Raw genomic sequence first — 24,084 nt, 5'->3', positions numbered from 1 at the left:
GGCCCTTGAAAACTCTCCCATTTTTACCCCCTAATGGGCAGCCTTGTCTCCACATGGCTATTCTTGAATGTGAATGGCTGTGTTCAGCCACCTTCAGGTACACTGGGGGTCCCAGGTCACTGGTACCTTTATTTTGGGGGTCGCAGGCTGAAAAGGTTGAGAACCCCTGCTCTAAATGTACAGCATCTGAAAATCTTCTAGAGAAACTTGGAGTCTAAATTGGCAAATCTGTGATCTCTCTGGAGCTGGGTAAGAAATAGTGATTGAAGCAGATGGGCAGAAGGCATGAGCAGGCCTTGCCATTCATAATGGTTAACACACAGTTAACTATTATGTAAAAGGAGAACCTTAATAACTCGCTTCACTTATTTACAAAACATGTTCAGTATTGCTGATGTGCATTCCTAAACATTTCTCCTTATTCTCGATTGATTATGTCTGTCCTGCCTGGTGATCCAGACTGATTCTGCTGATTCTTCAGTATTGCAGCCACTCTCCTGCCTCATTGTTATTGTGTCTTTGCTTGTGCAACAGCAAACATCACATTTTATCACGCCTCATTTATTTTCCCATTCTCACCAGTATCAGACTGACTCTGTTCACTACGAATAAAAGAAGCAGGCATTAAAACTTGTTGACCCTGGTGCTGACTTGTTCTCAGACAGGTTTGAAAGCGCTTTAGACTTAATCCGTCTTGACTCTAGCTCTGATCCCAATGTGTAAAAAACAGGACTTAACTGACATGGAGTTGAATCTTAAAAATAGTTGCAGGAAAATAGCTTTGGCACTTAGTTAAATGGAAAATTCAAGGACTGTAATATATATATATATATTTACCTTGCACTAACATCTGTTTGGGGCCTTTAGATAAATGGTTCTCCTATATGCTAAGTGGAGATGCTAATGCTAGTATAAATTTGATAAAGGGTAGCTCAGACTGCATGTAGAGAGGGTCTGGGATGCCTTCATTTGGACTGGTTTGGTAGTATAAACACCGTACGTAGTGGCACATTAAGGATTTGGTCCATTAAAGAGCGTCCCATCAACTGACTTTATCTGTGGCAGTAAGCAAGAAGCAACTTGCTAACTGGCGGGTTTACATCCATCCAGCCTCACTGGTCACTTGTTGTCTTTAACTGAGATGTCAGTTATATTCACAGTAGGGGATGGCGATATGGAAAAAATCATATCATGATTTTTTTTGGCCAGATCACGATCTCAATTTTATCATGATTTTTAAATTAAATTTTGAAGATAAATTTGCAACCAATTTCTGAATTTTCTGCACCACTTTAGAATAGTTATGTGTGTGTCTTTGCCTGTGTTTTAAAATCTGCTTTACTGTTTATTAGGCACATTTTAACCCTTTAATTTTTTTAAAGCATGTGGACTTTATATAGAATTCCTACAGCTGAAGCTTTAAATAAGTCGCCTATTCAAGTGCAACTTTACATCACATTTACTTCAGCCTTGTTTACAGACTGCCAAAGAAAGAAAATATTAATATAACACAGAGTTTGATGATTTTTTTAGACATGTGGTTATGCAGTAAAGAAGTGGCATTATATTATTTTAATGCAATCTTGATTTTTATTTAAAAAAGGTCGTGCATACGTTAATTCACAATGGTGAATTAGGCTGTGATGAATGGTGACGTATATGTGTCACACTGGCACCTGCTCAATGACGGAGAAAGGAGGAAGAGGAGGAGATGCAGAGTTACATGCTGCAATAGTATGGATGGATGTAGGCTGAAGAAATGCATGTAAATCAATGATTTTACAGTTCAAAACATTTTCTAATAACTATCAATTCTGGACCTCGTGGACATCGCCACCTCCCTCCGTAAAAAGACGCTGGTATTATAAAGTTTCACTCGTGACTCCGTTATCCTGACGTTAACCTGCAGGGTGGAAATGCTTGTAAATAATTTGGGAAATAACTGAAAGCAAAACAACTTCCACTGTAACAGTCACAACAGCAGTAGGCTATCTGCCTCTGCCTCATTTTACTCTGCTGACAGCAGTATGCTTCATCTCTCTTTCCTGTTCGAAAGAGCTAGAAGTAATAGAGTCAATCCGATGATAAAACAGATTAAGCAGATCGCCGATACATTCTTTTTCTTCAGATCTGAGATTGTCTTATCGCGAACTCCTGTTCACTGTTTCTTTTAAAAGCCTATACATGAGAGAAAAGCTGTTATAGAGGCTCTGTTGGCCTCTTAGCTCGTGGTGAATTCACCCACATTCATTTGTGTTATAAGCACTTCACTGCACATAGCATACAGGGACCCACAAGTGAAGAGAATAGTGGTGCATCTTTAGCAGATTTTCTCCAGAAATAAGCCAGAGAGACACAAAAATAATGCGTGGGCCGTTACTTGCACGAGAGGGCTCTGGCTGCAGATTGTTGATCTCAGATGGCCTTCCAGTAGACCACTTACATGAGACGCCGCATATCTCTGTTGTAAAATGATAGGTCGACCTTAAATACAAATGTCATAAAAGTAAAGTGGCTCGCTGTATTAGGGAATAACTTTCTAAACTGCAATGATGCACCTTCTGGTTTTTAAAAAATAAACTAAATATCATCACTATATTATCACAGTTCAATTTAGAAAATGACTCTGTTTGCTAAACACTCAAGATAAGCTTTGCAAATGAGTACTTTCACTTTTAAGGGTTTTCATGTTAAACTCTATTATTGTTCATATATGCAGAATTAGGAAATAACTTACCAGAACAAGAATCTGAGGAATTCTGGGACTTCATGTAGGCCCTCAGGGCATTAACAGAAGCTTCCCTCACCAGTGCCGTCAGGTCAGCTCCACTGCAAACCCATAATAAACACACAGTCAGATCCAATCTGGGTCATAAGTTCTGCTGTTCAGGCTGACTGTGCTTTATCTGTGCTTTCAAATCCTCAGTATCATGGCAAAGCAAGACATACAACACTGGAACCTTAGAAAAAATGTAAGACTCTGCATAAAGGCAGGTCTTTCTTCATTTTAAAGCAGTAGAGGGTCATGACTGTATCAACAGGTGAACAAGGAAAGCTGGGGATTCCAGCTGGGACTTACGTGAAGCAATCGCAGCGTTCGTCAAAGGCGATTTCTTCAAGACAGAAGTCCTGCTCTAGCAGAGGTTTGGTCCCTCCCTACAACGACATATAAATGACTTTACTTTACCACAGCTGTTTCCTCTTTCTGCATTCAAAGACAGTCTGAAGTGTCTTAACTAAACCTAGAAGCAGAGGTTAGAATTCTAAGTAAAACAGCTTTGTGGGGTTTAAGATGATGCATATAAGGTACAACAACCAGAGCTGGACATATCCCCTAATTCTTTAACATTTAGCAGTGTCAAAGGACAATTATCAAGACCTTTAACCTCCATTAAATGCCTTTTATAATGCAAGAGCATGCTGTCTACTGTACTTTAGGAAGCTTATTGAAGAACCTAACAGTTACATGCTGCTTCACCTACATGAAGCTCAGTAATGCTGGAGCTCTGTTAGAGTGAATCAAAACAGTTTTTATTACTTGAAGACTTAGAGCAATCGCTGGATTGAATACTTGATCATGGGGGCTCTTTCTGTAACCCTGCAAAGCCGATGAATTTGCCAGACTCCACCTCTGTCACCAAGTAAATCCATCTTAAGGAGAATGAGATGGCAGCTATGGGCGGGGCTTAGTTATACTAGCTGAGTCCAATGGTTACTGCTTGGCTATACCTCTAGTATAGCATCAATTTTACCAGAAAGGCCCATGATTCTGTATGAAATAAAGAATAAAAACCAAAAGCTTTTTATGATGTGATCTGCCAACCTGCTCTGGCATGAGTTTGTGAGAGTTACGGGGCAAAAGGTTAGTTGTTGTGTAAGTGATTAGCTCAGACTTAGCCACAGCGGCAGTTTCATCAGAGCTGGACAACACGTCTTTATTAAAACAAGGGCAGAGAGCAACACTGAAAGCTTTCATGATAGAAAAGATGTTTTCCTTTTCTCCTGGTCTGCTTTGGTGTGGGTTTACGATCATTATGGGTGGGGTTTGCTATTATATCCAGTGGCGGCTGCTGTGGTATCTGTTAGCTCAGCTGTAGCTGTAGGAAAGCGGCGGTTTAATCATAACTGGAAACTTTTTTTTTTTTTAAACAAGAGCATAGGGTCACACTGAAAGCTTGCTTAGACAGGAGAGGGGTTTATACACGTCCCCTGACAGCCCTTGGCATCAATTTTATTCACAGGAAAGCTCCGCTATTAAAAATGTAAGGGATATAAGAAACTGTCAGGTTACTCTTTCTGATGCAGCAGGATAGTCTGCCAGAATATCATAATCAGGAGAATCAACAGAGTTTCTAAAGTTCAATCAGTCTAAAGTTTGTTGGTAGAATGCTTACATTCCGGCTGCTGTGTTCACTGGTTCTTGAAAAAGTTGGAATCACAAGAACCATTACTTTCTAGTTTTGTATGGATTTAAACTAATTCATAGTTGTTTTGTAAATAATTGAGATTAAGGGGAAAAGCCACAGATGGCTCAGGGGTGAACATTAAAGTCTGAACGTTTGATGCCCACTATGTTAATCTTTAATAGAGTTATGTTACTTAACACAGTGGTTTTCAAAGTGTGAGGCGGGCCTCCCTTGGGGGGCGCCACAGAGCTTCAGGGGAGGCGCGGAACCATAAACCAGAAAAAAAGGTGATTTGCGTTGAATTGAGCAAAATGGATAGACTTATTCTTACTACAGGGACTATGCTATAGAGCAGTGTTATTCAACCGAAGAGCCTAATTGTTGAAAAATACCTTTGCAAGAGCCACAATCTATCAATAGGTTAAAGCAGTGGTTCTCAAACGGTGTGCCGTGGCACACTGGTGTGCCTTGAGACAAGTCTAGGTGTGCCTTGATAAATTCGTCTGACTTTACATAAGTACTACAACTATGCAACAACTAAAGAGACTATAACCAATATCCTTACTGCATGCAAGCATTACACGTTGCATTGCATCATATAGCATTGCATGCTCACTGTTCATCTGATATCTGTTAAATATGCAAATGTAAATTTACATGTAAAAATATGACATCTCACGCTTTTACTTAGAAAATCTGAGGTATGGTGCCTCTGACAGCTGTGAGCCACATAGTTTTGTCTCCATGTTAGCACAAGTCACACCATAAAAATTCATAAATGAGTATGGAGAATATCCATGCAACACGCTCCTCTTTGTAAAACAAGCTAACAAGTTTCGGGAGTGAGAAAAGTGGAGGAAAATTAAGAATATCCTCTGGAGGGACACTCCTGGTGTCTTGTCACCATTTGTGCAACCTCATCCCTTGGTACTTGTCCATCTTAATAGGAGCGACAGAGAGAAAATAGGAACAGGGTGACTGGGGATAAACCTGGGGAGCTGCAGTGCATCACTTGCAGGGTGTCAGGATGCTACAAAAGGAAACTCTGTAACCAAACTGATGTAGCTAGCACTTGCTCACATTGCATGCAGTTGGGACTGAGACATGTTGCTACTTGCTACACATGCTAAAGAGGCTATTTTGCAAGGACATTAATATGGTGTGCCTTGAGACGTCAGCTTGCTTTTTGGTGTGCCTTGGGCAAAAAAGTTTGAAAACCATTGGGTTAAAGGTGGCAAAATGGTCAAAAAGCAGCAAAAAATGGGAGAAAAGGGGCAAAATGGGGAGAAAAAGTGCAAAAATGGTCAGAAAGCAGCAGAAATGGGTGAGAAGTGACAGAAAAATGAGTGGAAAGTGACTCAAATGGGCAAAAAGCAGTCAAGAGTGGCAAAAATGGGCAAAAAAGAGGAAAAAAGTGGTATGTAATGGCAAAGGGTAGTTTACATGGGCAAAAAGAAGAGGCAAAAATTGTGAAAAAAGGAAACAAGTGGCATTTAATGGCAATGGGTAGCTTAAATGGATGAAAAGTGGCAAAAAAAAGTGGTTAAAAAAAAAGAACAAAAGATTAGATAAAAGTTGCAAAATTGGGATAAAGTGGCAAAAAGACATAGCAAAAATGAGCAAAAAAAAAATAGAAAAAAGGAATATCTAATGATGAAAGGTAGCTTAAATGGCCAAAAAGGTGAAAAGGTGGAAAAAATGGGGGAAAAAGAGGCAAAAAGAAGTTGTAAAATGGCCCAAAAAATAAGAAAAAGGGGTATTTAGTGGCATTATAACTGGATAAGAGGGAAAGTCAGATGTTTAAGGATATCTGCAAACCAAAATATCTAAAATATATTAATGTTAAAAATGTTTTAAGGTTAGACATAAATGTTTGAAATGTTGGTAAATTTTCTTTTTTCAATTTGAATCCTTTTTGTGGGTGGGGGTCCACCGAACGAATAATTTCTTCTTAGGGGAGGCTCACTCTTCCACACTTCGAAAACCACTGAGTTAACAGATTAACATGGTGACATTATAATTACCGATGTCCACCTCTGACGAAAACATATGATGTATGACAGTTTAAATAAAGTTAGTGATAGGTTTGACTGATTTACCCCATGCTCACAAAAGAAGCTCAAAAATTGTTCTTAAGAATACAAATTTCTTTGTAAATGTGTTTTTGTCTACTCAGGGGTCCCCTCTGGTGTCTCTGCTTCAGATGTACCTTTGTAATGGTTTGCAGGATAGCATGGCGGTCTGCTGGAGGAGGAAGACCCACATACAAGGTTTTATCAAGACGGCCTGGCCTCAGTATGGCAGGATCGATGATATCTGGTGGGAGATGAGACAAAGAAACCAACACGTATTATATCAGTACATAATCCCTAGTGGTTGAGGAGGAATTTAAATCTTAATTTTTAATCTAAATTTCTCCCTCACAAACTCAGCTTGTGCAAACATTTATCAGAATCTGCAGCAAAGATTATTGATAACCTTTGGACTCCACACAGCTCTACAGTTAAATAAAGTGATTCAGTGTTTCTGAACCCAAGAGTCTGGACCCTGCTAAAATGACCCTGACATAAGTCTGAGGAGAGGAAGGAACAAAAGTTCTTTTGTTTTAATGGATTTTTTATTATTTTCTTTAGGGGGTCGGTTTAATAAGGTTATTTTGTGGAGTAGTTTCTTCCCACTAATGTTCACCTTAAAAAAAACATTCATCCTAGCTTTTTTGTTGATATGCTAACATTAGCCTACATCGCTAAATGCAGACATTAGTAATATTTTCAAGATTTATAATATGTTTTTATTAGGGCTGTCAAGACATTAAAATGTTTAATTGTGATTGATTTCACAACTTTTATAGTTAACTCATGATTAATCGCACATCAATTAATTCATCCATGCTAAATATAGGAATATTTTGCCAGCAAAGCAACAACAGCTGGTGGCTTCAGCATTGGAGAAGAGGAGCAGTTCTGATGTCAGCCTTGATGTGGTTGCAGTTTAAGTCTAAGAAATCGTCGGCATTTTGGACCAAAGTGGGAAAGTACCCCTGCTAGACACCAGAGCCTGAACCACAGTCTTCTCTTTAGTAGCATCTTACTCGTGTGAGGTAGGCTTTTCTGCTGTTGCCTCAATCAAGACAAAAACCCTACTACATACATTAACTTCAAAATAATGAGAGGTATATAAGCCGTGTGATTAACCCCTGCACACACCTGTCTGTGTATTCTGCAGACTCTCCTTTACACACGCAGGATGAAAGGTGTTTGTTATCCTGTGAGCTACTGTTTGTGGCTTAGTCAAGGGAAGAAGCTTTATTTCACAAACCAAAACACCCTCGCGGTCGTTAAAGCCTGACTTTGCTACAAACTGGTCAGAAATGTGGGCTGGACTGGGATCCATTACAATGAGGTTGTAGTGGAGCTGTGCGAAGTGAATTCTTCAGCTCTGATAAAATTTTTGTAACTTGTTAAAATACAATGAGACAAAATATAGAGTTTTCTGTCTGCCTCTCTAGAAAAATCCTGCTGTCTCTATCAGCCTCTCTCTTGTGTCTGTTGAGCATGCAGCTGCGGCCTGGCGTGCTCTCTGCGCTCTGAAGCGGGTCTTTCTGTTGTTAATTCACGTAACGTCACATTCCCACGCTTGTGCTCCTTCACTTTCATCCGTGCCTAGGCAGTGCCCTCATACTGGCCAAACGTATCGGATTTTAGGCTTCAACGGGCCCAGGGCCTAGTGTGAGTGCGCCCTAAGACTCTACAAACTCTGGGGGACTCAAATCACATTGACAGTAAGTGCAAATAGCTAAAGAATTATCTGGAAGGATCTTAAAGCTGATCTCGCCATTACAGAGTTTCTGTCCTTTATCCATTTCTGCTCGCTTGCAGTCAACATCACTATGGCACCGCATCCTGATCTCACAAACTACAGGATGGGTCGAGGGTCATAAAGACCGTGCATGCGCTAATCATGCGACAAAAAATACTTTTATTAAAGTTAATGCAAGTTAGCGTGTTTTTAACTTAACTTTGAGTTTAGCCAAGTTTATAATCGAGTACATATAAATCAAAGTTAGTCAAAATTAAGAAATTGTTGGTGACAACAGATTTTGTCCAACCAAGGAGGGCATGGCTTCACAAACGGTCAGTTCAGTATGTCTTCTGTACCTGGTCTGTTTGTTGCAGCCATGATGAAGACCTGTCGTCGCGTCTCTAGGCCATCCATCTCTGTCAGGAGCTGGTTGACAACACGCACACTGGCTCCAGACTGTACAAAGAAAAATAACACTTTTATTTTTGCACAAACACAGATAACCAAAATTAATCTTAAAATCACATTGCATCTATTTAAGTAAATAAATCCTGTAGCCTGACAAGGCTGCAGTCGCTAAGTCATTCACTGAAATTACTACTTGGTGCTGCTTGTGTCACTTTAAAGGACACTCCATGAAGTGGCCAGTGTGTGAATTTCAGGATCTAATACCTTAAACATCATGCTCTAGAGGTCTTTCCCCTCCCTCTCACCTCGTGGCCTGAGCGGCGTGGGCACAGAGCATCAATCTCATCAAAGAAGATGACACAAGGAGCTGAGTTTCGTCCTCTCTGGAAAACCTGTCTGACGGCCCGCTCACTCTCTCCCACATACTGCACAAACAGACGAGATCCATCAGTTGGTTTAACACAACAGTTCTAATATCAGCTCAGTCTGAATAGACACGCTAGGCAGGGTCCTGTGATAAAAATGGCTCTGCAAAAGTTAAAGCAAAGGAGTGAAAAACAAATGTCTGTGTCTGAACTTACTGTTGAGGTGAACATGAGCTATGGCAGAGTGCCCTTACTGGCTGAACAAACTAAACTTAGCACAAAAAGTAAAGTAGATGAGTGTTTGGTAGATTATTTCTTTGTTAGACATGCAAACATCCAGTACTGGAGTGTTTTTTCAGCAGCAAAGACCTTGAGACCTTGACTTCAGTCCTACAGCTCAGCGACTCACCATGTTGAGTAGCTCTGGACCCTTGACAGAGATGAAGTTGAGACCAGATTCATTGGCCACAGCCTGGGAGGAGACAAGAGTATCATTGAAAAAATGTGGAGCCAGGAGGACTGTATTTATCACATGCCAAAGAGCTGAGAAACACTCTTCATCTGTGTATTTTTATATTTTGGACAGCCATGTAAACTTTTTTTCCCCAGCAGAAGAGTTTCAGAAAAGTCAAGCCATACAGTTAATACTGGCTTTCTCATTTCACTCACCAAATAATGCAAATAAAGAAGATTTCCCATGAGTGATAGGTCCTCTTTGTTAGCTTAGTGTCAAACTATCACTTTATTTCTGCATGAACTGATACCTTTAGGGCAGTGGTTCTCAAACAGTGTGCCGTGGCACACTGGTGTGCCTTGAGACAAGTCTAGGGGTGCCTTGATAAATTCGTCTGACTTTACATAAGTACTACAACTATGCAACAACTAAAGAGACTATAACCAATGTCCTTACTGCATGCAAGCATTACACGTTGCATTGCATCATATAGCATTGCATGCTAACTGTTCATCTGATATCTGTTAAATATGCAAATGTAAATTTACATGTAAAAACATAGTTTTGTCTCCATGTTAGTCACACCATAAAAATTCATAAATGGGTATGGAGAATATCCATGCAACACGCTCCTCTTTGTAAAACAAGCTAACAAGTTTCGTGAGTGAGAAAAGTGGAGGAAAATTAAGAATATCCTCTGGTGGGACACTCCTGGTGTCCTGTCACCATTTGTGCAACCTCTTCCCTTGTTACTTGTCCATCTTAATAGGAGCGACAGAAAGAAAATAGGAACAGGGTGACTGGGGATAAACCTGGGGAGTTGCAGTGCATCACTTGCAGGGTGTCAGGAGGCTACAAAAGAAAACTCTGTAACCAAACTGATGTAGCTAGCACTTGCTCACATTGCATGCAGTTGGGACTGAGACATGTTGCTACTTGCTACACATGCTAAAGAGGCTATTTTGCAAGGACATTAATATGGTGTGCCTTGAGACGTCAGCTTGCTTTTTGGTGTGACTTGGGCAAAAAAAGTTTGAAAACCATTGCTTTAGGGCCTTCTGAGGGCCACCTAAAAGACTGATTTTTTTTAAGCCATCAGACATAAAGGCCTCACCTCTGTTAAAACTGAAAGACTAGAGAAGAAAACACTGGTAAAGGGGTGATACAGAGATGGCTCATAATGCTACACTAAACATATTTAGGAGGGAAAAAATGCAGTTAAACTACTCCAAGTAGGGGAACCTTAGCGAGAAGTGTTTTTCCACATCCTGGGGGTCCAGCCAGCAGCACACCAGATGGAGCAGAGAGCCCCAGAGCTCTGAACTGCTCTGGAGAACGCACAGGAGCCTACAACACACAAAATTGAACAACTTTTATTATTCTTTGTCAGTGAATGACAGTCAGTCAGGTAAAACATTCACAACTTTACTCAGAAATCCCAGTCAAAGTGCAATCATGCACCTGGGGAACCAGAAAAGGACAGGACAGGGTCTGGCTGAAGGGAAGAGGTTAGACCCACAGGTGATTCATCACAGTTTCTAATAAAAAAGCTGCATGGCAATCAGAGATCTCTCCTTAATAGTTTGCCCATGCATTAATCAGTGGGGGCTTTCTGAGTCCCATCTGTGACAGAGATTGGGTCACGCAGGGTGCAGGGTGGTTGAATCATACTGAAGATAAAAACAGGAAGAGCTTTCGTGAGGAAACACAGAAAGAACAAGGAACAGAGGTTTCACCCCACCTCTAACTACAGTCTGTGAGGGGCCAGATGACTGTGTCAGAGACTGTGTTTGTGCAGGATGCCAATGTAAGTGAAAGGGTACTGAAGTATAAATGCCAACTGACTTTAGCCCTTTATTTTAGTTATGTTTAAGAGAAAGTTCTTCATCCATGTTAGTTTAACAGGCGTGAACCTCAGCCTCCCTCTGCCCATCACGTAACAGTAAAAATTCACTCCGCAGAGCACTAAACACAGAGAAGGGGATAGTGAGAGAGAGTGAACGAGAGCAAGATAAACAGAGATTGTTTGTTATATCAGATTCAAAACACTAATTTGTACACAGGCACAAAGAAGAAGAAAAAGACGGATAGAGAAAGCTATGAGCGAGAGGCCATGTGCAAAAAAAGGCAGAGGTGTAGAGCCGTGTGGGTCGTGGACTCAAGTAAAGAAAGAGTAAATCACTGTGGTTAGTGAAGAAACACAAATACAAGGTGGAGAATAAAACATAAACAATATTAGAATTAGAGGGGCCCCCAAAAAAGGGGACATGAATACCCATGAATCTCTTGTTTTCTTGCACTAGCTGATTCATATTCATATTTGCAACACCTCAGATACACCGGGTAAATGAACTATTTAAATTCTAGACCCAGAATAATAATTTAATCTCTGATAGGGCTTGATCCATCCTTGTTTTCACTCATCACGCCTGCATTATGGCAAGCTTTATGCCAGATTACACGTCCATTTACAACACAGAAGGCTCATAGCTTAGAGCAGCCTTTCACAAATTTAGGGATGTGACTAGGGCTGGGCAATTGATCGCAAATTAGATTAAATCACAATTTGGCATGCTGCAATTTTCAATATTTCAATAGTTCATATTCATTTAGCCTGAAATATTAAAGCTTGAAATGTCTCAAAATACCAGTTTGATACAACCTTTTTTCTTTTTTGCAGCAGAGCTGTTATGTTCTACACATTATGCAAACATTAAAGTCTTTTCTTTTTACAAAAAGTCCTACTTTTCTTGTTCATGTATATGTTTTTCTCAATCAAAATGAGAATTACATAAAAAATTATCATACCCTTCAATATATCAATTGATAACAGATTTGCTACATGAGCCAAAAATGCAATTATATATATTTTTTTCTAAAGCGTTTATTCCTAGTTAATCTTTTACTGTGCTCATTAGAATATGGAATGATTTCTTGCTTGTGTTTGATGAACAACACATAAGACGAGGAACCTAAAAATAAACGCATATTAAATCACAATCACAATATTGGGAGTAAAAATTGCAATTAGATTCTTTTTTTTTAATCGTTCAGCCCTAGATGGGACCCAAAATGGACCTGCTCTAGTCCTTAAATCACGCTATTTAAAGTTTAAGGATGAACAAATGATCAAACTTAAGTCCTTAAAAAACTCTAAAGTTTAAAGAATAATGGTGAATAAAGAAAAGAGGTCAGCTGCTGCAGGTTTGTTGGTCCAGCCTTAAACTCCAGTACCTTATTTTTCACATGGCCAATATTACAGCTGATTTAGGCAGAGTTTTATAGCCAAAATATCACTAACAGTTCACTTTTAAAGCTAATATCTGCGATTACCAATATCACACTGATAATATCATGCATCCCTACTCAAAGCAGCACAAAAATGGTCTACAAATTAAAACCAAAAACACTTTTTGTGAGAAAGTCTTCAGCTTAATAGCTATCTCTAACTGTCACACCAGCAAATACTGTTTTACTTGTTCCACTTATTTTACAGCTTTTATCACAGATTAGATTTTTGTCAGCATTTTTAAAAACAAATATTAAATAGAACACAGATGGATTTGCTTATTTAAAAGCATGCTTAACATTAGATGTGATGTATAAATACATTTAAAATACTCCACACTGCCACAAAAATTAAACTCCTGCTTTTTACTGATAGAAATGAGCTGTTGAGAATATAAAACAGCACAAAAGTCATGGTAAATGTATTAGTTTATTTATTTATTCATTTATTATTAATTATGTAGACATTTTGTCTATTCATGATGTATTTTTGGAAGTTTGGGTCAGGAGCCCTGGCTTAGAATGAAAAAGAAAACCAGAGTAGCCCGGTAAAAAATTTTGAATTCTCTTATTTCTCACAGAAACATGATAATGTTCATACAGCTACAACTATAATGAGGCCACTGTCAGACACGCTTCAAACAAAGTGGCATACACAATACTAGTAAACATCTTTAATATACAGACAGGCGTACAGGTGTCTGGGATTTTACTCTCAATGTTAGTGTGAATCCCTCGATGATATAAATAACAGGAAGTGAAAATCAAGTATCATGTTTAGGGCTTCCTTTACATTACTGTAAAACAAACTTTTTTGCTGCAAAATGCAGAGAAAAAGAATAAAAAGCAAAGTGACTTTTTGGATAAAAAGAAACACACTAAACCTCTGAAAAACTACAGGGAGAATAACGTTTGAAATGCATGCAAAGAAATGCATGAACAAGTATCATCAAGTTCATATTTATACCACTATAAGCGCTGAGTCTTGATTTGTTTGGAGAAACTCCATAAAATGAGATGTTGAGCACCCCCACATAGCTAGAAAGAAATTATGCCTGTTGACTGAGACTCGTGATATGTTTGAATGTTAGAGTTAACCCAGCAGAAATACTGCTATGACCCCTCTTCCCTTTCATGCTGCAGTATAAACTTCTTTATAAATACTGCAGAGAGTAATAGACAGAGAGGCTTAAACAGACCCCTGTTGCCTACCAGTATAGCCATGGTGAGCTCCTCTCTGATGTCCTGCAGGGCTCCCACATCCTCCCAGGTGACGTCAGGCACCGTGGCGAAGCCCTCCCTCTTGGCTGATGGTTGGACGCTGGACAGAGAGATCTGAAAGTCTGACATGAGGATGTTTATGCCGGCCAGTTCTTCCTCTGACAGCGTCTCTGTGTTCTTCAGCAGGCACAACAATTCCCACAGCTCCCCCTGCTGCAGAGAGTAAAAACCCATCAGGACACCACAGAGAGGCGAGAGAGGTCTAAATAAATCAGGGATGTACGGGGAATAAAACCAGCGTGGTAGACCGACTTTATCAGTGGGAAAACTTCTCAATGTAAAGTTCTTTAGGTGCTGATTTTACTAAAACATACATAGAAGTTTTCAGACTTGTATTCACACGTGCTGTTTTAAGGTTTACCCTAAATTCGCAACATTTTATTTCAAAAAAGTTTATTAAATATTCAAACTCACCCCACTGAGAAACAACAACAAAATAACACATGAACTAAACTAAACAGAACCCCAGACATGGCAAAGATGACTGCAGTAAAGCTTCAGGCAAATAGCTTCATATCACCCAGCAGGAAATGCAGAGGCAAAGTGAAAGAATTAGGACGTCTAAAGACCAGACTTTGACTCTCAAACTCTAAGCAAACCCATGTGTGTGTGGCAGCAGAACCTTTAACATGCATACCTGACACTATGTTCCTAACCCCTCCTTGTTTCATCTTCGTTATTCATGATTTACTTCTTAAAGTTCTGATTTTAGAATAATGCTCTTGCGTTCTCCTCCCTATTAGCACGGTGGTTGATATTACACCTACCCAAACTCATCTGATCCATATTTTTATGTCTAATCTTCAATTGGAAAAGATCCGATACAGTGTAAATAGCACCCTCCAGAACTTCCACAGCACTTGGGATAGTTTAATGAACTTTATCAGGAATCTTGATGGTCTGCAGTTGGACTGATTAACACCCAGCAGATTTGACATATTAAAATACTTTCACTGGCTACACTTCACCTATGTGTGCAACTGGAGCCCTCTCCCCCGTGAGTGTGGGTGTGTGTGTGTGGATGTTCTTATTTGCTTTTTTTTGTTTTGTTTTTTTTACCTTTTCTAACATTTTAATTCAATCCTCAATTTCTTATTTATCAAATGTTATCCTTATTTTAATGATTTTTATCTTAGTTGTGATGTACCTACTCTTTTACACGTCTGTGTTCTTGGGGAGGTTTTTGTTGCTGTTCTAGTGGTGTTTTGGTAAGTTCCACCAGAACCCTAAATGTTCTGTTCTAGTCTAACTTTGACTGTTGTGCCTCTGATCATTATGAATGTGCAGTGCTTAACAAATTTAGACCCCCGTCATAAAAACGAGAAAACATAAATATTTCAGAAATCTTTCAAAAACTTGTTTAAAACTAAGAACTAAAAGTAAAAACGTTTTACCATTTTGAACAGGAATGAGGAATTTCAAACTGAATTCACCTTTTTACACCCAAATTTGAGCCAGCTCACTGGGCTTCTCTGAGAAGTCAGATATGAATCAAGCATAACATTCAACCACTAAAACTCATTTTTCTGCTCAGGAACGCAAGTAAATAACTATAATTTGACATATTAATCAAGAAATAATAATTTGCTATACTATTTTTTAGTTTTTTTGTAAATCAGTACATTTGAAAATTCATGAATAACAATAATAATGATATTTTAGCATTAAAAATATCATTTCAGTTAAAGAGCTTCTACATATTGGTGTATTAACCATTTCAGAAACATAAAAATGATTTTGGTAATTACCAATGCTGTTTATTTAGGGCAGCTGTGGCATAAACCTTACTTTGGGTGGTGGTCTAATAAATTTGTTAAGCACTGTATATCCAGGAAAATTCAATAAAAATATATTTAAAAAAAGTTCTGATCTTAAACAAATTTAAATTGCAGGTACAGGTTTACAGGGTTTGACAGAAGGTTCAGTGTTGTGTTATATAAATCTGATTACATGCACCAGATGTTTACCATGGCTTCAAACCTCCTTTGGAAATATTCAGGCTGCTGCATGAACACTGCACCTTGATTTGAGTTAGTACATTTGTTTTCTTCCTTTTTTCTGCTGGATGTCATTTTCTGAGTAAACCTTTCGATCTGCCGGCTCTTTACATGGACTGTTTATGGTTGGGTATGCAGAGGGAGGAACATGAGGACTATCTCCATGCACACATCTTTAGGTGGATCAGGAGTCATAGAATGGAGCATTGTGTGCAGGTTTGCTTATACATGGTTTTTACAAACCTGAATTATTTTGGTCGATGCCATGCTGGGTTTTTGGTGCACATACACTGCAAGTAAAATCAGTCAAAAATGCCTATCCAGGAATACCCAAATTAAACTGAATGCTGTGTTTGAACCATTAGAGCAATGGTTTTCAAACTTTTTTTGCCCAAGGCACACCAAAAAGCAAGCTGACGTCTCAAGGCACACCATATTAATGTCCTTGCAAAATAGCCTCTTTAGCATGTGTAGCAAGTAGCAACATGTCTCAGTCCCAACTGCATGCAATGTGAGCAAGTGCTAGCTACATCAGTTTGGTTACAGAGTTTCCTTTTGTAGCATCCTGACACCCTGCAAGTGATGCACTGCAGCTCCCCAGGTTTATCCCCAGTCACCCTGTTCCTATTTTCTCTCTGTCGCTCCTATTAAGATGGACAAGTAACAAGGGAAGAGGTTGCACAAAGGATGAGAAGACACCAGGAGTGTCCCACCAGAGGATATTCTTAATTTTCTTCCACATTTCTCACTCACGAAACTTGTTAGCTTGTTTTACAAAGAGGAGCGTGTTGCATGGATATTCTCCACACTCATTTATGAATTTTTATGGTGTGACTAACATGGAGACAAAACTATGTTTTTACATGTAAATTTACATTTGCATATCTAACAGATAACAGATGAACAGTGAGCATGCAATGCTATATGATGCAATGCAATGTGTAATGCTTGCATGCAGTAAGGACATTGGTTATAGTCTCTTTAGTTGTTGCATAGTTGCAGTAATTATGTAAAGTCAGACGAATTTATCAAGGCACCCCTAGACTTGTCTCAAGGCACACCAGTGTGCCACGGCACACCGTTTGAGAAATGCTGCATTAGAGTACAAAACTCTTCACAAGATTCTTCCCAAATATCCAGATTCACCGTAGGTGCTACTGGTGATGCAAAGAAAAAAAAAAAGTTTATGTCCTGTCTGAATTTGTGTTGTGAAACAGATTCCTGTAGATGACTTTAGCTGGGAGGACTAAGCTGGAAAACTCAACAAGACTAAAGAATGCAGCCTTAGCTAGCTGAATTTAAAAATATATGAAAATAGAACAGAAAATGAGGATTTGACCGCTGTTTCAATGAGGAAAAGTACAGGTGTTTTCAACCTGGAGACTCAAACAGGGATCTAGGTTGGCAGACATTTTTCAATATAACATTGCAGATAACTGCCTGGAAAAAAAGACATTAAAGCAAATATATTAGACTACTGAGAACAACAAAGGCAAATTTTAAATGATAGAAAACAGGCTGGGGATCGTTAAAGGTGCAATCCTGTTTTGTGGCTAAAAATGTGACTGTATTTAGATTGTTTGGACTCTTGGATGATGGAATATTATGATCAGGAGAGCTGTGTCACTTTTATTATTGTTTGTTTGTATTCTGACAAATGCATTAATTGTGTCTGCTGTGGTGGTTTAATCCTGGAATGGTTGCCATCGTCAGAATCCTGAGAATCAGAGCTTTCCGATGATGTATAACATATTCACATCTTGTAAACAACTGGTAAGTTACCAAAAAAAATCTGCCAGCCCTCATAAACAAAGTGTTCACTGGAGATCTAGCAGGTCTCGACCAGCAGATCAGTACACACATCCAGACAGTCTATCTCAGAGGATGGCTGGTTTAGTAAAATCTCAGGAGTTTGTAAAATCTCTGAGCTCTTCCTACCTGCTGGTGATTCTCAGTAGCTTCTTCCTGAGCTCGGTAGGTTTCTGTTGTCTGTTGTTCTTTGGCCTCTTCATTCGTCACAGCAGCGTCCACCTGAGCTCTGCTTGGTATCTCCTCAGCTGATCTCTGGCTCTGTGGCTGTCTCCTTGTTTCCAGCAGAACCCTGTTTACAGCAGTCATGGCAGCTTCTCGGCACAAAGCCATGAGGTCTGCACCAACATAGCCAGGGGTGAGGCGGGCTAGCTTCTGGTAGTCAAAATCCTCTGGCAGCTTCAGCTTTCTACACAATGTCTTCAAGATCCTGGTGGAGCACAAGACATTGGCACATCACTCTGTGAATATCAGCATCTTCAGTATCTAAAGGCAGCTTTAGAAAAGAAAAGTGGGAGTTGTGGAAGATCTCACAGTCCTGAAGAGCATCAATCATACACAGTAAGGAAACAGGAAGTCAGAAATAAAGTCAGTGATTCATAGATCATTGCTAGAACCATCCAGAAGGTGACAACTGTGAAAGATAATCCACATCATGAATTTTATCTTGTTCAAATTGTTAGATCTGTGTAATCCTGTGTTGCTGACCTGAAGCGAGCTGCTTCATCAGGGATACCCAAACAGATCTCTCGGTCAAAGCGCCCAGCTCTGCGGAGGGCAGGGTCCAGAGAGTCTGGCCTGTTGGTCGCACCGATGACCAGGACCTGTGCTGTCACTGTTAAACTGTTCAAGTCTGTCAAGCAGGAGAAAAATGAAAGTCAGTGAAGGCATCATCATGAAACCCTTTCATTCTACAGTAACCTTCTCTTGTCTGAGAATGAAAACTCTAGCAGCAGCTAAACCAGTGTCAGTGAAGAGCAACACTTTAATAAAAGCCAAAGTTCCCCAATTTCTGAATAACAATGACGTCTGCGTGGAGACAAGCTGCATGTGCAGCTAATGTTTGGGCATCGATGTATTCAGAATGGGTAAAGTTATATTTAAAGCATTCTGTGTGAGTCCATTCAAGATACAAGGTGAGCTGCCTGCAGGAGCAGTCTTCATTTTTCAAATGAGTTAATATGGCTGACTACAACTATCTAGGATGCCTGTTGAAATGCCTGACTGAATTGTGAGTTCTGGCACAATGACAATATTTTACAGTGTGCAACTGTGCTGTCCCTTCTGTCTGTGGGTTGAGAATTGAAGGACCCTAAAAGTTTAAAACATAAAACACTGTCAGCAGGAAACAGCTAACCTGACACACCAGATCGACTCATATCCATTGCATGAATATATCTGACATACATCTGGTAAAGCTCCCATAGAAAATGTTTGGGAAGGGCAGGATTTTGTCAGAGAATCTTCAGAAGGTGATTGGGGGAATGTTCTGTCTGTCACAGTCATGACGGGCTAATGCATTGTGCGCATGAGCTACTCTTGTGCAGGCCAACGCTGCCTCAGATTGTTAATGACAGAGCTTCATCTAAAATTGATGTCAAGGCCTGTCAGGAGATGTGCAAAAACATCGTCTCTGCCAAGACAAGCTTTCGATGTGGCTTTTTGCTCTGGTTTTAAAAACAAATGTGGTCCAGTTCTGATTAAACTGCTGCTTTCCTACAGCTACATGCAAGCTAACAGCTACTGTGGCTACAGTCCCTGGATACACCGGACAAGCCCACCGTAGCGATTGCAAACCCATGCCGAAGCAGACAGGGAGTAAAGTGAAAACACCTTTTCTCTCATGGAAAACTTTAAGTTTTGCTCTCTGCCCTTGTTTTAATAAAGAAATGTTGTCCAGTTCCAACACAACCGCCGCCGTGGCTAAGTCTGAGCTCATCACTCCACTAGCAGCCACTGTATACAACCACTCACAGCAAGTATCCCTTTCCCATTAACTATTACATACCCATGCTGGAGCAGGTCAGCAGAAGAGTCTTTCCCAACATGAGACGCTTTTAGTGTTATTTTTATTCTTTTTTTCATACAGAAATGTGGTCCAGTTCTAGTAAAAGGGATGCTATGCTGAAGCTATATCTGAGGTACGTACCGCAGTGGAGGCAGCCATTACTGAGGGCTTTCAGTACAACTAAACCCAACTCTGTATGTACGACTCTGAAAGTAAAGTCAGTCAGTTGGTCAGTCAGTCAGTCACATACAGAAAAATAAATGGTATTTTATGAAAGTAGAAAGGTAATTATGCTTATTTAAATATTTTAGACAGCATTCCTTGGTAATAATGTCTAATGTGATTAGAAAGATTCACACAGACTGGGTAGAATAAGGGTTAAAGGGTTCCTGTAATATTAGTCTGATGTGTCGGAGGGTTATTTAAAGGAAAATCAGACATGTGGGACAACATCCATGTTAAATTTCTGCTTATGACCTAAATACTACCATGACCAGAGAGTGAGTGGCAAAATAGCTGATTTACCACAATCACCTATTCTGATTGGTAGTGTTAGTGACAGAGACTCAAAGGTGTGACATCTTTTTCTTTGTTACCATCCATGCAGGTGAGCAGCTGAGCAACAATCCTCCTCTCCATGTCTTTAGAAGCCACCTCTCTCTTTGGGGTGATGGCATCGATCTCGTCTATGAACAGGATACATGGAGCAGAGCTCTGGAGGGGAGAGATCCAAAGAATAAAGCATTTCAATCGTAACAATGCAATCTGACGTGGTCGCTGTTATCTACAGACTAGTTATAAAATGTTTAGCCAGGACATGATCAGTCACTAAAGAAAGCACAGAAAATCTGTTTCCAGTCTCCAGGATGTTAAAAAAGAAAAAGATATTTACCACAGCCAGGTCAAACAGCTCTCTTAGCTTCTGTTCAGACTCCCCAGACACTCCAGACACAAGCTCTGGAGCAGACACCTTCAACATGGGCAGCTGCAGTTCCTGAAACACCCAATCACATACAGTCCTTAACACATGTTATAGACCATTACCCAATATAGCTCGAATTAGCGCCCCTGCCTGTGTCCATCCTAGGGAGTGCAGCCTGATAAATGGCACTTTATGGCAGCCCCACCAGCCCTGAAAGCACCCCAGCCCACCAGGAATTCTCCCGGTCCTCCAGATCAGCCACTCCAGGCCTGAAGAAAAGTTCCTAACTGCACCTTTAAAGACTAAACCATACTGAGGAACTTCTGCTGAGTGCTGTGTGATGAACTCTTTGCTGTTAAAATAAAACCTGTGTTGAATGCTATATGCTGTGAGTACGCTGTGTGTCCTAAGAACACAGGATCAGGATGAAAGTAAATGTTGTACATGTTATTGTTTACATGTATGTGCATTTATTTTTCCACATGCCTGGTGTTTTCCCAGTACTAACCCCTGCCACAGCCTGGGCCAGTAGCGTCTTTCCACAGCCTGGAGGTCCATGGAGGAGAAAGCCTCTTGGAGGAACCATTCCCAGCTGCTGGTAGACCTCTGGGTGTCGTATGTGGATCAGCAGCTTACAGACCTCCTGCAAATGCCAAATAGTAGCCGATAAAGCTGCAGTCCAAATGAGTAATATACAGTAAAACATGCTATGTGTATAATCACTGTCAGGCTTAAATCTTTCTGTCACAGGACAATACAGCTACCAGTGAAGCTGCCTTCTTATTTTACAATACTATATTAAAACATTTGATACAGCCACAAAGACAAGCACAGTGAAGGTACAAACCGTAAGCGTGTCTTCATTTCCTCCCACATCCTCAAACCTCAGAGAGGGGTACTGCAGCTCTGGAGATTTAGCTTTAGCAGCTCCTTTTTTATTCAGGCTTTGAGAATCAGTGGTTTCAGCAGAGCTCTTGTTCCTTTTTTTGTGTGTCCTGAGATTTTTCACAGACTCCCTGATGGGAACATCGGTTTGCTAATTACAGAAAAAAAGACAAGACATTAGATAGAGACCATGAGCTAGACATGTAGAAAATAAAAGCAGGGTAACGGGTCAGAATTTAAAGTGACCACAGTAAGATGTTTGTTTTTATCAGTTTATTTCTAAATTTAAAACATCCAAATGGTATTGTAGGTCATGAAAGGACGACCTTTGAACTGTTAAAAAAGTCAAAATTATTTTGACTTTTATCTTAGCAGAAATGGGCCTGAGAAAATATTTTAAAGTTTTTTTTAGCCGTCATTAAAAAACCTTTAGCCTCAAGTGAGGATGAAGAGGGACTTTCTAAATGCTTCTATATGCTCTCTTCTCTTGCTAATTATCATTATTGTTATTATCCTTATTATTAATATCCCTTTAATTATTATCATTAATTATTATAATTATTTCTATATTATTATTATTATTATTACTGTCATCATTATAATCATATTGTTATTAATATAATAACAAGTATTTTTTTACTATTATATCATGATAATAATAAAATCAAATGATTAAAATAATGAATAAAAAATATATCATTATTTTTTATCATTATTACTTTTACTATTTTTATCATTATTATCATTACTTTTACTACTATTAATATTTGCATTACAATTTTTAATATTATCCTTATTATTATTACTTTATTTCTTATCATCAGTATATTAGTATTAGCATTATTTTTATCATTATTACAATTATAACATTGTTGTTATAAATATTATTAGTAGTATTATTTTTGATAATGTTATAATAATAATGATTATTATTAACTGTGTTATTATTATTATAATTATTATTACTATTATCATCATGGATGTCATCATTATTTTTATTAATATTATTTAGTGTTATTTTACTATTATTACAACCATTATAATATTTATTATTATTATTATTACTTTTATTATTATTATCATCATCACCATTACCATTAACTAGTTTAATTATCTCATACCTTAAAGTGAATTTAAACTGTCTCATTTTGTATTTCTGTTATCAACTGTTATACATCTTTCTCTTCACTGCCATTATTTATGCTAATGCTAGTATTACTGTGATCATTGCTTAATCTTTTGATATCATACTTAGATCTCTAATCATTATAAAAACAGTTTCATTGAATCCAAGAACTACACTACTTCACTGTTATAATTATAAATAATAAATCAATGCTGGTCTTTACTATAATAGGGTATATTCTTTTTCATGATATTAATGATTAAATCTGGTCTATTATAATAGGCCACATCAGTGAGTATAGTCTAGACCTGCCCTCTTTATGTCTTGAGATAACTTGGGTTATGAATTCGCGCAACACAAACAAAGATGGATTGATATCAGCACAACAATTAAAGAAGACCATGCAATTAATACCAAGTTTCCCTCGCTGTTACACAATAACAACTCTTTGTATGAGCCTGATCTTTCTCATCAAGAGCCTTATGTGCCCCATTTTACATTTATAAAGAAACGAAGTCAAAAGGTCATGTTAAAAATGTCTTCTTACATATAACATATCATGGTCATTCTTCTCTGATTAAGTTTAAGGAGTCATTAAATAGAAAAAAAAACAGTTCATCACCTTTTCATCTAACTGTTATCTGAATATCACAAAGAATTCAATCATGTGAGCATTCTTCTTTTCTCAGAAATAAAACAGTTCCCACTGAGTTACACTAAAAATAAGCAGACGGTTCTTTGAGTTTCTATTTAGAAAAGCCCTCCCTCTGTACTTACATTGGTTACTGTATTATCTGGCTCCTCCTCACACAGGTCGATGAGAATGCTGCCTTTCTCTGGGCCTCTGCTTCTATCAATGAACCAACCTCCTGTAGAAACCACCGTCCCTGCACTGGATGGGGGCTCAGCTGTACTTGCAGGGCTGCTGGCAGGGGGCTGATCCCTCCTGGGAGAGCAGGTGCTGGAGTCGGGCTGGCCCTTACGGTACAGAGATGTAAGCGACGAGTTCATGTGGTTTTTGGGCTGTAAATGACAAAATACAATAACACGGAGGGTTGAGCTTCAGTGTCAACAAGGTCTGAGAGTTTTTAAATAACACACCATGTTTAGGAATTTTGCTTGCATGTCTCTGCAGAATTACATGGCAGGATATCATATTATAATAATGATAAAACTGCAATTATAGTGCAGCCCTACAATGCACACTTTATTACTTTTCACAGCTCATCCTTGAGTATTTTTACAGCAATTCATGTTGAATCTGTTTGTAGCTGTTGTTTACTATACATCTAATAAATAAGAATAATTCAAATATGTTACAAAGACAGCGATTC

General features: G+C 39.0%; 1 protein-coding gene across 1 annotated transcript in view; it reads right to left on the bottom strand.

The window, feature by feature from the left end:
* nvl (nuclear VCP like) overlaps positions 1 to 24,084 on the bottom strand; it is a 34,935-nt gene that overhangs the window by 5,560 nt on the left and 5,291 nt on the right. The window contains exons 7-21 of the mRNA XM_041790272.1: positions 23,528 to 23,773; positions 21,587 to 21,775; positions 21,248 to 21,382; positions 20,710 to 20,811; positions 20,414 to 20,531; positions 18,518 to 18,662; positions 17,939 to 18,239; positions 13,935 to 14,156; positions 10,677 to 10,781; positions 9,390 to 9,452; positions 8,921 to 9,040; positions 8,564 to 8,663; positions 6,616 to 6,722; positions 3,080 to 3,156; positions 2,738 to 2,829 (exon numbers count right to left, since the gene is read on the bottom strand). Of these exons, the coding sequence (XP_041646206.1) occupies positions 2,738 to 2,829; positions 3,080 to 3,156; positions 6,616 to 6,722; positions 8,564 to 8,663; positions 8,921 to 9,040; positions 9,390 to 9,452; positions 10,677 to 10,781; positions 13,935 to 14,156; positions 17,939 to 18,239; positions 18,518 to 18,662; positions 20,414 to 20,531; positions 20,710 to 20,811; positions 21,248 to 21,382; positions 21,587 to 21,775; positions 23,528 to 23,773 (2,122 nt within the window). The remainder of the gene's footprint in view (positions 1 to 2,737; positions 2,830 to 3,079; positions 3,157 to 6,615; positions 6,723 to 8,563; positions 8,664 to 8,920; positions 9,041 to 9,389; positions 9,453 to 10,676; positions 10,782 to 13,934; positions 14,157 to 17,938; positions 18,240 to 18,517; positions 18,663 to 20,413; positions 20,532 to 20,709; positions 20,812 to 21,247; positions 21,383 to 21,586; positions 21,776 to 23,527; positions 23,774 to 24,084) is intronic.

This window comes from Cheilinus undulatus, linkage group 6, assembly GCF_018320785.1.
Source record: "Cheilinus undulatus linkage group 6, ASM1832078v1, whole genome shotgun sequence".
Classification (NCBI taxonomy): Eukaryota; Metazoa; Chordata; class Actinopteri; order Labriformes; family Labridae; genus Cheilinus; species Cheilinus undulatus.
The sequence above is the reverse complement of the archived record's forward strand: the minus strand, read 5'-3'. Positions and strand labels throughout refer to the sequence as shown.